We start from the raw sequence: 14,180 nt of genomic DNA, 5'->3' as shown, positions 1-14,180 counted from the left end.
ACTAGCGGATCCCTTAAAGAAGTGGCATCTTTCTTTTTAAGCTACGATGGACAACTGGAAAAAGAGAGACTGCTGTAATGGCTGACAGAGACGAAGTGCCTTTCTTAGGCTCCTAAATTCTTCCTCTAAATCATTTGCAAAGCATGAATATAATGGATGTATTTGAAACTGTTGAATGCTTAGTTTACATGCTCATACATACACGTGTGAGAGTGCATGTAATGTAATTAGGGTGATTAAGGAGGATTTGTGTGTGTGTGAGTGAGTGTGTATTTCGCTCTTCTCCTTGGTTTCCTGTATTTTGGTCAAATCTGACATAATACTTTGTCAGGAAATTCTACCCATTGGATTTTTTTAATTGCTACATTTAGGCATCCAGAATGATGGAAGTTGTATAATAGAATATTGAAGGCCTGGCTCCATCAATAAAACAAGCTTGGAAATACACCTGAGAAATTCAAAAGAGATCCTGAGGCATCCTGACTGTAAGTTGGAACAACAGAAGTTCTTTGCAGTAGAAGTCTTGAGAGGTTGCAAGGCAAACTGAGGCCATTGATATGTATAGGCCCCCTGATTGAATAAAGCAAAGTGCAGATAGAAACTGGATTGCTTTTTTCAAGCAGACATAAATGCCCCAAAGGGAATAAGAAAGAACTTGGAAACACTGAAGTGGATCTAATGTGTCAGGTTTCTTTGCCCTTCCATCTCTTACTTCTAAGTATATATATGTATGAGAGCTTACTTTTAAGGTGATAGAAATCTTGGATACTCTGCTTTGATAGATGTCTCATCTCCAAGATCAAAATGATCAGGATGTACCTTCTCTGATTGCCTCGGTTGTCACTGGGAGTTGCAGGGCAAGACTGTGAGATCAATGCCTTATCAAACAACTTGTGGAGCTTCAATCATGTAGTTGGAGACATCATCTCGACTTTTTAACACATACAATTCCCCCAGACGCTCCTGTGGTGTCATAGGTGCTTTCTGAGCATGGATGTTTTCTTGCAGACATTTCATTACCAAACGAGGTAACATCATCAGTGTATTTTACCAATGTGCATTACCAAACTGCCTACAAGAAAACAACCAAGCTCAAAGAGTATCAAGAACCCCACAATTCAACCCTGTATATCATATATACTGTATATTATAATTGCAGGCGACTGAAGAGATCATCTTAAACATGGGAATTACCTCTGCAATCAAATCCCCATTCTCCGCATGGACTTGAGCAATTGCACCAATTTGTTTACAGTGACTGAAGATTGTGTGTAATTCTAGATCTCCAATCATATAGACATCTTTATATGCCATAAACATCTTAAATGAATTGACACCCTTTTCCTTGGTAAGAAGTTTCATTTCCTCTTTGACCTGATAAAAAAGTAAGAAAAATATTGTCACAAAACTAAATTTGTTCTATGCATAGTGCTGAAACTTTTTCTTTTTTTAAAAATCAACATATCTAGCTATGATCATTTCTGTTTCATCGTTACGCCCATAATCATTCTGGTAACATTAATTTTTCATTTAAAAATTATCTAGTATAATATAGTTGTAACTCTCCTTAATAAGGTAGAGAAAAGAAAGACTGCTCCACTGATTGTAGAAGGAGTTCCAAGAGTTATTAAAACTGTAATTACTGAGAAATTCAGTTTTAATTATAAGAAAAAAAAACTCACATGGGACATGTCATTCTTCCTGAATCAACCAATTATTAGTATCTTACATTGAATTAATCACCAGAAGGTATGTTGAAGGCTATAAGCTAAGATGGCTTTTAGGGGGATTAGACAAATTTAAGAGGAATAGATATATTTATTGAAACATTTCCTAAAACATTCGTATGATTAAGCACTGCCTTTTAGTGGGATTAATTATTTTCACAGTTGAAATCCCTTACATTTCTTGGAAATTTATCTGGGGTTATCCATGTGAAAATCAGTAAATGGGTGTTCCATAATGAGGTTTTTAAGAAAAGAATAGTATAGGGCAGTGATAGCTAACCTTTTCCGGACCGAGTGCCCAAAGCGTGCACCTGAATCCCCAAAATACAATGTGCATGTGGACCCCGTGCATGCACCCCACTCCCCGCAGGTGCACACGTGGTCCCTCACATGCACACCGCCCCCCCCATGAATCCTGCGTGGGCCCCACATGCGCTTCACCCCCCACATGCGCCAAGCCCCCCGTGCATGTGCAGGCACCCCCGCATGTGCGCCCCACCCCTGGTCCTGCATGTGCCCCTCCCACATGTGCCCCACCCCTGAGCATGCATGCACCCTTCCTATGTGCACCCCACGCATATGCGGCAGAGACCCGAAGAACAGGCGGGAGGCATATGCCAGGGGTGCTATTTAGCAGGTTCTGACAGGTTATGGAGAACTGGTAGCGGAAATTTTGAGTAGTTCGGAGAACTGGTAAATACCACCTTTGGCTGGCACCAGAGTTGGGAATGGAGATTTTGCAATATCCTTCCCCTGCCACGCCCACCAAGCCATGCCCACAGAACCGGTAGAAAAAAAATTTGAATTCCACCACTGGCGCAGGTGCATGCATGGTGGAGCTGAGCTGGGGCAATGGCTTGTGTGCCCACAGAGAGGGCGCTACGTGCCACCTCTGTTACGTGTGCCATAGGTTCGCCATCATGAGTATAGGGTCTTCTGCTTGAGCAGGGGGTTGGACTAGAAGACCTTCAAAGGACCCTTCAAACTTATTCTGTTAAGAGCATGCAGTTTTCATGAGAGACATGCTACACCAATTTGTAATCAACATTTCTGGGACAGATCATACCTTAATTTCCAACAACAATTATGGAAACGCATTTAACAATTTCCAAATGGATGAGTTCCAGATGTTTTGGGATTGCAATATCCCATATGATCCAGAAAGGACTGCAATGATATTAAAGTGGGATATATGACCAGATGATCAAAGCCCTGTACTCATTTATATGTTCTTGAGTTTCCAGGGACTGCTGGCTGAACAATCCCAGTAGATTTATTTATTTAAAAATTGCTGTTTATTTTCTAATCAACTCTTGGTGACTCCCAATTAAAAGTTAAAACAGCATATAAAACTATATTGAAACTATAAAACTAAAAACATTAAAAACAACAGAAACCTGGCGCCAAGTTCAACTTCTAATTTAGTTTCGTTATCCAATCTTATCCTGATGTGTGGGGGGAAAAGCCAAGTCTTCAAAGCTTTATGGAAAGCTAGGAGGGTCGAGGTCTGCCAAACCTCGGGGGCAGTGGTGGGATTCAAATAATTTAACAACCGGTTCTCTGCCCTAATGACCAGCTGGGTAGGTGCGGCTTGGTGGTCATGTGACTGGGTGGGCGTGGCCAACTCAACATCACTCATGTCAATGGGTGCTTCACCTTAGCTGTTATAATGTAATAAGGGTTAACCGTAGAGGCAGTTTCTGTAAGCAAGGTAATAAAGATTAGGCTAGAAACAACACCAGAATATTTCCTTCCTGCCTTCCCTAAAGGATTAGCCGTGTAAAGTGGAAAAAAACCAAAATGAGATTTCTTCCAACAACCGGTTCTCTGAACTGCTTAGAAAGTTAACAACCAGTTCTTCCAAATAGATGTGGACTGGCTGAATCCCACCATTGCTCAGGGGGCAGAGTATTCCCAAGGGCAGGGGCTGTATTGGAAAAGGCCCGCTTCCTAGCTGCCATGACATGGCAATATTTAGGGGAAGGGATTAGGAGCATGCCTGCCCCATCTCACCTGGTAGATTTCCTTAGGGAAAGGTAGCCCTGCAGATGATTTATGCATAAACCACCAAAAGAAAGCCAGATTAGGAAAGGCCACCGAGACGTCTTCGGACAGAGCTGGCTCTTTGGCTTTGAAATGGAATGAGCACCGCCCCCTAGAGTCGGGAATGACTAGCACATATGTGTGAGGGGAACCTTTATGTTAGTTTAAAGCCAGGGCTTTGTCTACATTATTAAACAATCCCAGGTTAGTACCCTGTGCAAATTAAAAACTCATTCTAGTTTTTGCAGCTCTTTGAACATTGCAATGTACTTTTCAGACCTCAAACTATCCTAGCTGGCTAGGGAATTCTGGGAAATGAAGTCCACATATCTTGCTACAGTTGAGAAACACAGCCCTACACACTCAATAAACGGCCCTCAAGCTGAGAGAGTTGCACCTCTATGCTCCAGTTCTCATATTCTTGAGCCAGGCCAATGACTCTTGATACTTGTGTCCAGGAAAATGGCAAGCCTTTTGCTTCTGTGCCACTGGTACCATCTATGCTGCAATGCTGGACTTCCTTAAAGAAGTGAATGTATGGCTGATGTTATGCCTACCATACCTGCTCACTGCACCATGTGACGATCATATGAAGCGCATAATCACAGCAGACTTTAGGATCAGCCACGCTTCTCCATTGGTTATAGGCTTCAATGAGGGAACAGCCTTTCCGAGTGATTGCAAAGTCTATTATCATAGTGGTACCTCCTGCAAGGGCAGCCTGAAAAGGAGAGGTTGCAAATAAATATTTATTTTCCCACTGAGCAATATATAATATTAGAATTACAACAATTTAGAACCATTCCAACATGAAAGGAACCAGTCTATAAACTATGGGGGAAAATGAATTAATGACACAAAGCTATAATATTATTCACACACACACACACACACACACACACACACACACACACACACACACACACACACACCGTGTTCCCCCGAAAATAAACTCTCCCCAAAAATATTAAAATGCATGCGCATTTAATGGTCCCTGCCATTTCCTCTGGTTAGGTTTAGGAGACAGAGTTGGAAATCAGGTAAGACGGCAAGAGAAGCCCCATCTTGCTCCACGTGCTCCAAAATAATAAGATCTCCCCGAAAATAAGACCAAGCACTTATTTCAGGGTTAAAAAAAAATATAAGACAGGGTCTTATTTTCAGGGAAACATAGTATGTATACATATAAATTTATGTCTATATTAAGAATATAAGCTCCCTTTTTTATTACCCTGTAATCACTTCATTCAAGGTAAAATTGTATGGTATACATGTCAATTTATGAAAAGTGATGGAAAGATAAAAATCAGAATTTTTAACACAATATAAATTCCCATAGAACTAAAATCATTACACTTAAATCATAATATTAACATTAAAATATGTAAATTTATTATACAGTACACTAGAGTATTAAAAAAGTTAAAATCATACATGCAGTCAATTAAAAAAACAGCTAAAAAAACCTTTTAAAAGTCTGAAAGACATGTAGAAGTAATCCTCGACTTACAACAGTCCATTTAGTGACTGTTCAAAGTTACTTTAAAAAGGGTTTTACAAACATTTTTCATACTTACGACCTTTGCAGCATCCCCTTGATCATGTGATCAAAATTCAGATACTTGGCAGCTGGTTCATACTTATGACCGTTGCTGTGTCCTGAGGTCATGTGATTCCCTTTTGCGACCTTTTGACAAGCAAAGTCAATGGGGAAGCCGGATTCACTTAACAACCGTGTTACCAACTTATCAACTGGAGTGATTCACTTAACAACTGTGGCAAGAAAGGTCGTAAAATGGGGCAAAACTCACTTAACAACAGAAATGTTGGGCATCATTGTGGTTGTAAATCAATGACTACCTGTAATAAGCCAACCTCCCTGCCTTGAGGGAATAATCAATTTTTCACCAATCTTCCTAAAATCTGGAAAGGGACCGGTCACACATCTGGGGGCGGCTACTAAAATTGTAAGACTTAAAAGTATTTAAGGGGGACAACCAAGCACCTTCAATTGTACTCTAATACCCCAACTGAGCGGTGGCTCAGTGGCTAAGATGCTGAGCTTGTCAATCGAAAGGTCGGCAGTTCAGAGGTTCGAATACCTAGTGCCGCGTAATGGGGTGAGCTCCCGTTACTTGTCCCAGCTTCTGCCAACCTAGCAGTTCGAGAGCACATAAAAAATGCAAGTAGAAAAATAGGGACCACTTTTGGTGGGAAGATAACAGCGTTCTGTGCCCCTTTGGCCACATGACCACGGAGACATCTTCGGACAGCGCTGGGTCTTTGGTTTTGAAACAGAGATGAGCACCGCCCCCTAAAGTCGGGAACGACTAGCACATATGTGCGAACGGAACATTTACCTTTACCTTTACCCCAACTGCCAAGAGTGCAGCTTTGAACATTAGAGTATTATGTGGGGTCTTGAGATACAGGTAGCCCATTGAATTTGTTTAACGACTGTTTGAAGTTGGAATGAAATTGAAAAAATAATGACCACTTGTCCTCACACTTACAACAGTTGCAACATCCTGGGCTCAGGTGATTGCCATTTGTGACCTTTCTAGAAGCGAAGTCCATGGGGGGGGGACAGACACACATGCTGGATTCATTTAATAACTTCATGATTCACTTAACAGCTGCAGTGATTTGGGGGCAACTCATTTAACAACCGCCTGGTTTAGCAATGGAAATTCTGCTCACAATTGTGTTCTTATGTCAAGGGCTACCTGTATACCTATCACAATCTAAAACCATTGCATTCTGGACCAGTTGTAGCTTTGAAATGCTTTCCAAAGGCAAAAGCATCTCCTCGGTTAAGTGAGAAAATATTTTAAAGATGCACCAGGTACAAAGCAATGTTCCCCATACAGGACTGCTTTTATATGAATATACAGGTACATGTACATATAAAGGAGAATATTTGTAGCTCAGGGTTGACATGAGGGGTCCTTGGTGCTCTCTGAACTTGCTTGTTTTCTTGCAGATGTTTCATTACCCAAAATAGGTAACATCATCAGTACTAGTTAGGGCAGGAGTGTCAAACCCAAGGCCCATGGGCCGGATCCAGCCTGTGGGGTGCTTAGATCTGGCCCACGGGACCACCCTAGAAACAGTGAAGGACTGGCCCGTGATGCCTCTGCCAGCAAAAATGGAAATCTGTTTTCACTGGCAGAGGGTTGCAGGAGGCCGTCACAGCCAAAAGTGGAGCTCAGGAGCCCATTTTCGCTGGCTGAGCTCTCGGACCACCACCGATGTCCCCGACAAGAGTGACATCGACCTGGCCATGCCCACCCTGGCCACGCCCTCTACCCCAAGATCAAACACAACCCTGATGCGTCCCTCAATGAAATTGAGTTTTACACCCTTGAGTTAGGGTAATGAAACGCCTGCAAGAGAACAAGCAAATTCAGAGAGCACAAAGGACCCCTCATACATGTACCACATGTACTGTGGTTCAAGACCACAGGTAGTCTTTGACTTATGACCACAATTGAGCCCAAAATTTATGTTGCTAAGCGAGACATTTGTTCAGTGAGTTTTGCCCCATTTTATGACCTGTCTTGCCATAATTGTTAAATGACTCATTGCCATTGATAAGGTTGTTGTCCAGTTGTTAAGTGAATCCGGCTTCTGTTGTGACCCAGGCCCAAGTAGGTAGTAATCGACGCAAACAGTTCCATAACAAACAGACTTTATTAGAACAGCTGAGAATGAGTTAATTCTCAGTAGTCCAAACTAAATTAAAACAAACTCTTTATAACACAAATTCTTCAGTCTAACCACCAACCCTGGTATAATTAGGCAAACTTCCAAAGGCTTCTCTTGGCAAAAGTTCAAAAGCAGAAAATGCCGACAAGAGATAAGTGCAGCAAGACTATCAACGTTGTTTTCCGACAAAGAGCCCAAGAGCCGTTGCTGGTCTTCTAAGCCTTATGGGAAGGGCCAATCATCTCTTGGCCCTACTCCTGAGTTGTCCTCTTTCCTCTGCCTCTCTACTGTCAGCCTCTGGAGGCTCCGGAGTCTGCACCTCACTCCCCGATGGCCCTGGCCCCATCTCTGCCTCTGACGCAAAGCCCTCATCCGGGCCTTCCCCAGCCTCCAGGACTGGCCCATGTTCTTCCTCAACTTCATCGCTGTCCGACTCCGCTGCCAGCTCCGCAGGCTGCTGGCGAACCACAACAGCTTCCTCACTGACTTTGCTTGTCAGAAGTTTGCAAAAGGTGATCACATGACCTTGGCACACAGCAGCGGTCATAAATATGATCCAGTTGCCAAGCATTGAAATTTTGACTATGGGGACGCTGCCAAAGTTCATAACCGTGAAAAGCGGCCATAGCTTTTTTCACTTTTTTCAGTGGCGTTGTAGCTTTGAATGGTCGCTAAATGAACTGTTGTATGTGGAGGGCTACCTGTATGGGCAGCCTCAAAGGCTTTGCTGGGAGTTTCTGCATCATTTATGTGTTACTGAGCCTCACCAGCTCACCAGGCCAGATGGTCTGCAGATAAGGAAGAAGGGAACCAGAAGCACCTAAGGCACACAATTAGTGGGAACTATTTCCCGAGTGACTGCTGAGCTGGAAGAATAAATCTGTATCTCAGCAGAACAATAACAGAAGTGGAAATGATGACTTTGAAATACGGCAGTTGCGACCTAGAAGAAGAAAGCAAAGCCCCTCAGGGTTTCATGTGAAATACCTTTAGCTGGTCTCAGGGAAATATATCAGTTGAAGAACCAGAGAAAGGAAGGTAGATTTCAAGTAGACCTTAACATTAATATGGGCAGGGAGGACTCAAGAACATCAGGGTCTTAGAGAAGAAAGGCAATGGAGTGAATAAGATACCAAGGCAGACAAAGCTGGCAGTTCATGATTGCTGAATAAGGCACCCAGATCAGTAGTGGGTTTCACTTACCTTCGCTACCAGTTCGCTACTGGGAGCGCCTAAAATGTGACAAGAACTCATAGTCTCCTGGTCTCTGAATTAAAACTGCATTGTTTTTGAATATATTCTTAGGGAGTGATGAAGGCAAGCGGTAATGATTTATTTGGTATAGGAGTCTCAATCAATTAAAGTGTCAAATGATTGTTCCTCTTTACTAAATTAAAGATAAAACCTAATTATGAGATTTATCTCCCGACCATCCTAAGTACTGTGGGTGGCGATCATCCAACCATTAAACAGAATTTCAGGAGGCACAATTTTGGAAGTTAAGTGTTAGAGGACAGAGTTGGGTTCCACATGACCTACTCTGCACTCCTAATTCAATTGTGGTCCCCAGGTGTCAGTGTAGATTAACCTCTCCTTGTCATCTTTTATAAGTGGAACAGAAGCTGTGTCAGCTCTGTCCTCTTCACCTTGAACAGCCAACTCTCCTGATTATGAAATTCCGACTTCCATTAACCCTAATCAATGGTCAACAATGATGGCAGCGATAGACTAACAGTTATCTGGAGAACTGAACATTCATTGCCCTTCTCACAGTGACTGGTATATTTTATGTTGTATGTTATGAATATATTACAAATATGATATTAGTTATGAATATAGAAGGTAACATGAACTTCTTATGAACTCCTGTTATGCAACCACGTTTAGCCTTTTCATGAATTCATTAGGAAACTCATATTGCTAGGATGTGTATACTACTGATAAGGAAAGATGGATGTGTGTATGAATGTGTAATATTCTACTTGGTGATACCAAGTAGAACATTAGTGGGCTTAAGGAATGCAGTGGGTACATTTTTCATGGAATCCTGGAACAAGAGTGACGATCTAAAGCTTCTGACATGGCTGGGGCAAAATCAGGGGTGAAATCCAGCAGGTTTCTGACAAGTTCTGGAGAACCGGTAGTGGAAATTTTGAGTAGTTCGGAGAACTGGCAAATACCACCTCTGGCTAGCCCCAGATTGGGGAGGGAATGAGGATTTTGCAGTATCCTTCCCCTGAAGTGGGGTGGGAATGGAGATTTTGCAGTATCCTTCCTCTGGAATGGGGTGGAAATGGAGATTTTGCAGTATCCTTTCCCTGCCACGCCCACCAAGCCACATCCACCAAGCCACATCACACCACGCCCACAGAACTGGTAGTAAAAAAAAGTGAATTTCACCACTGGGCAAGATGTACCATATACATGGATTCTGGGTAAACAAGTTGGGTATAAAGAGAAGATTGGAATGAACCCAGACTCCTGAAGTTCGAGACAACTTTTGTTTCAGTAGGGGATGCCCTGAGGCTGCTTCCCAGCCCACTAGAATACAACCTGATCACCTGTGTTGAGAGTGTATGTAAGTATTGTGTGAATGTGTAGCCTAGTTGGGCAACAATACTTAAAGCAACTTGAGTAGTCTTGCTGGGCATAGTAACTTGAATAGCCTGGCTGGGCATAGCTTATTGTAGTAAGATAACTTTGAAATTGGACAAGTACTGTATATGTACAAATATAAAGGAACTAATTAAGCTTAATTGCCCATTTGTCTTGCTTTTTGTCCGAATAGCACAAGAATAAAAGAACTATTGGAAAACTTTATTTTGAGTGGCTTGAACTCAATTTTATGACAACATAAACATTATTCCATTATTCACAGCCCTAGATTATTACCAGCATTGTGAGCAATATCCCTGAATTGGAGTTATACTTTTGAACTCAATTTGTTGGTTTGTATTAACTCATGCAGAATAGAAATTATATTTCATAATTTAGTTGTGGAAGAAAAAGCAACTTGATGGCAACATACACCAGCTATATTGAATACTTCTTTAGGTGGCCATAGATGCTGCCCAGTGCATGGAACAACTGGGTTTGGAGCATGAAAATGGAAAGAAATGTTTTTAGAAATATTGGGTATATATAGAATGAAAAGGGGCTGTTTTGTTCTTGATACACATAAAACAGTTATTTTAGAAAGAAGGTGTTTTGCTTCTCTTGAAAAAGCACCTTTGGGACAACCATGACCTGGATGACTAAGAATCTCTATAGATATCTTCTCTAGTGATCAATACTGGACATGACCCAAACCTTCCCAGCAGAATCTCACAAAGGGAGAGATGTGGCTTCCAAGTGAGGTAACAGGGAGATATGAAATACCTTTAATGAAGACCCTCCTTTGAGAATCAGGTTTGATTCTCAGTGAATCAATGTAGACCTTTCCATGTAATTGTCTGGGTAACAATATGGAAGTGAGGGGTCCATGATTGTAAAGGAGACCTTCTTTACAATATAATATTCTTTACAACAATATTGAAAATATTCTTTACAATATTGTTGTAAAGAAGATCTGCTTTAAGAGAGTGTTGCCTTAGTTACTCCTATCTTCTTAAAGGGGATCTTTAAGAAAATGTCTTTGCAGTGTTTCACTAGCTGCACAATTTCTCAGTTGTTGGAGGAAGCTGGAGAGGGGTGAGGGGAAGGATCCTTGTTGGCAACCTCCAACTCAGAAAATAGAAGAGCTCCACTCACCCAACCCAACGGGGGGGGGGGGGGCGAGGGGAGGAGAGAAAAACTGCTGGTGCCAATTTGCAGGAAGTGGGAGTGGGCACTTTTGCACCAGCAGCTCTACCTAGGTTCCTAGGGGGACCTCACGGACTCCATGGTGGGCGGGAGGGAGAGAGAGGGTTGCCTCCGATGCGTTACCTTCGTTCCTTGATAGAAGTCGTCTTTTGTACGCGTCCCCATGAAGGGGAATTCCATGTGCGTGTGCGGGTCGATCCCGCCGGGAAGCACCAGCTTGTCCGTGGCATCCAACACCTGGACTCCGTCGGAAGGCGGCTGGAGATGCGGCCCCACCGCCCGCACGACCCCGTCCTCGATGTACACATCGGCCACTTGCGAAAAGTCCGCGTTCACCACTTTCCCACCGCGGATCAAGAGTTTCTGCATGATGGACGCTTCTGAGGGAATTTCTGAGCGCTCAGTCGCCGCGCGCGGAGCTCCTCGGAGCCGCGTTTTGAAGGGTCCCTCTCGACTCCGCCCCGACTCCCGGGGGGGGATCCTCCCCGCCACCTCCCCTCCCTGGCGGCTTTTTTCTAAAGAAGACACTCGCATTGGCTCCTGCGTCCTTGCCAAAGGCCCCTTGGCGCTTTCTTGCGCCACAGGTGGGAGTAACTCTGGAGGCGCAAACCGACCCTGGGTCATTAATTGATAGCCGTCCGGGGGAGGAAAAGTCTCATAACTATAAAGAACCCTCCCCACCCCCGTTCTATTATACCCGCCAATAATTACTTTGGAAGGAGAATACATAATTAGCATTATTGCCCAGTTTCTTACTGAATCTGGTAGCTTAAAGCATGGAGACATTTAGGTGTCCTAAATGGCACATTTAGGCTGGACAGTGTCTTTTTGTAAACGTAATTCTGTAAAAAAAAATTTTTTTGTAAAATTACTTTTCCTACTTTGTCCTGGATTCTAACTCCATAAAAAAAAAAAAATGCTAGCCAGGCTTGCCAACTAGGGTTGCAAAGGCCATTCTTATTGCCAACTAGTGGTGATCCAGATTTTTGCAGCCCAGATGAGGTAAACCCTAAATTTGGTATTACAGCTGTTGAGGTCAAACATTTTAAGGGAAAGAGGAGGGTGTTCTAGCCTATGAAATATCTTTAATGTAGACCCTCGGGGTTGATTCCTGGTGAATTGTAGACATTTCCATATAATTGTCTAGGTAACAGTATGGAAGGAAGGGGTCCTTGGTGCTCTCTGGGCTTGCTTGTTTTCTTGCAGACATTTCATTAACCAAACATTAGCAGTGCTACAAGGAAATGGTGGGATTTGTTCCCAATTTATATTCCAGTGGCTTGCTGGTGAGAGCCACTGTTGGTGAGTCAGTGTTGGTGGGAGTGGTCTTGGAGTTACTTAGATGAGGCTGTTTACTATTAGCTTGTTTGGCAGTTCCTTGATTAGGGTATTGTTTACTTCTTGATTGTTGGTCTGGTGTTAATGTTGGGGTTAATCTACACAAGAAAACAGCCAAACTCAGAGAGCATCAAGGACCCCACATTCCCACCCTGAGCTACAAATATTCTCCTTTTATCAATATGGAAGTGATTTAGCACTGCTTACTTCTGAGATGTTTTCTTCAGTTTTTCAAGCTTGTGTACTGCTTCACTGCTCCTCCAGGGCAATGTTTCTCAACATCTGGCAACTTTAAGATGGACTTCAACTCTCCAGCCAGCATTCTGGGAGTCAAGTCCACAGATCAAAGTTACCAAGAAACACTGCCATGGAAGAACAACCAACTAACCTAGTCCTACACATCTCACACATGGTTAATCTATACTGTATTACCAATATGCTGAGTCAATGTACTTTATCTCTTTCTCTTTTGGGTTTGTTTACTTTTCCGATAAGAAGTTGAAATTTAAATACTTTTAATGTTTGGTCTGCAAACATTCAGCGGCCTTGTGTCTATGGAGATTCTCAATCACCCATGTCAGTTATCTCAAAGGTGCTTTTTCAAAAGATTTTTCTTTGAGGAAGACGATGTTCCATTTCTTATCCAAGAAGCTTCATAAAATTGTCACAAATGATGAAGCTTCTTGGATGAGAAACTAAACATCGTTGTCTTCTTTCTCAAAGAAAACAGCCCAGTTGCCTTTTGAAAAAAGCACATTTGAGATTCAGCCGCCTTGAACTCAAACACAATTTTCTCTTAGGTAATGACATATTTACAAAGTGATAAAGGGCCCATTTGGAAAATGAATCTATATTCTTGAGAAGTAACAGCAGAGGTGAGGAAAAAAGTCTATTCAGAAAATATCAAATTGCCATAATGCTGCCTCTTACCATTGCCTCTAGACTTTTCCGCCTGCAGTGATGCTCTCTATTGCCTCCTTCAACTTAAATTACTTAATGTAATTTTATAATATGTGTGTGCCACGACTATCCTTTGGTTATTTTACAATGGCCAAAATGTAAGCATTTTTAATTAATAAAGAGAATTAGAGGTAGTTCTTGACTTACGACCACAATTGGAACCAAAATTTCTTACTAAGCAAAGTGGTGGTTAAGTGAGTCGTGCCCAATTTTACGATATATTTTTTTTTAGTCATGTTTGTCGACCAAATCACCGTAGTTGTTAAATGAATCACATGGTGGTTAAACAAATGTGGCTTCCCTCATCGACTTTGCTTGTTCCAAGCAGGCTGGGAAATTTGCAAAAGGAAATCACGTGACCCTCAGGACACTGCAACCATCCCAAATACATGCCAATTGTCAAGCACCACAAATTTTGATCAAGACGGTCATAAATGTGAGAACTGGTTGTAAGTCACTTTTTTCAATGACCCTGTAACTTTGAATGGTCGCTAAATAAATAGTTGTAAATTTAGGACCTACATGGTGTCATTACAGAAATGGCCAACAATTTGAATTTGGTTTTCTATAGGTAATCACAACTTAATATCTACTAAATCAGGG

The 14,180-nt window shown here is 42.2% G+C and overlaps 1 protein-coding gene across 1 annotated transcript in view; it reads right to left on the bottom strand.

Annotated features, from left to right (window-relative positions):
* The window catches only part of DPYS (dihydropyrimidinase), a 38,911-nt gene extending 27,263 nt beyond the window's left edge, over positions 1 to 11,648 (bottom strand). Inside the window, exons 1-3 of the mRNA XM_070942065.1 lie at positions 11,403 to 11,648; positions 4,333 to 4,491; positions 1,195 to 1,374 (exon numbers count right to left, since the gene is read on the bottom strand). Of these exons, the coding sequence (XP_070798166.1) occupies positions 1,195 to 1,374; positions 4,333 to 4,491; positions 11,403 to 11,648 (585 nt within the window). The remainder of the gene's footprint in view (positions 1 to 1,194; positions 1,375 to 4,332; positions 4,492 to 11,402) is intronic.
* Positions 11,649 to 14,180: the final 2,532 nt, after the last annotated feature.

The sequence above is a fragment of the Pituophis catenifer genome, unplaced genomic scaffold (assembly GCF_029215685.1).
Source record: "Pituophis catenifer annectens isolate HBS135680 unplaced genomic scaffold, rPitCat1.0.hap2 SCAF_3, whole genome shotgun sequence".
In the NCBI taxonomy this organism is placed as follows: domain Eukaryota; kingdom Metazoa; phylum Chordata; class Lepidosauria; order Squamata; family Colubridae; genus Pituophis; species Pituophis catenifer.
Note: the sequence above shows the minus strand (reverse complement) of the source record. Positions and strands in the feature narration are given on the sequence as shown.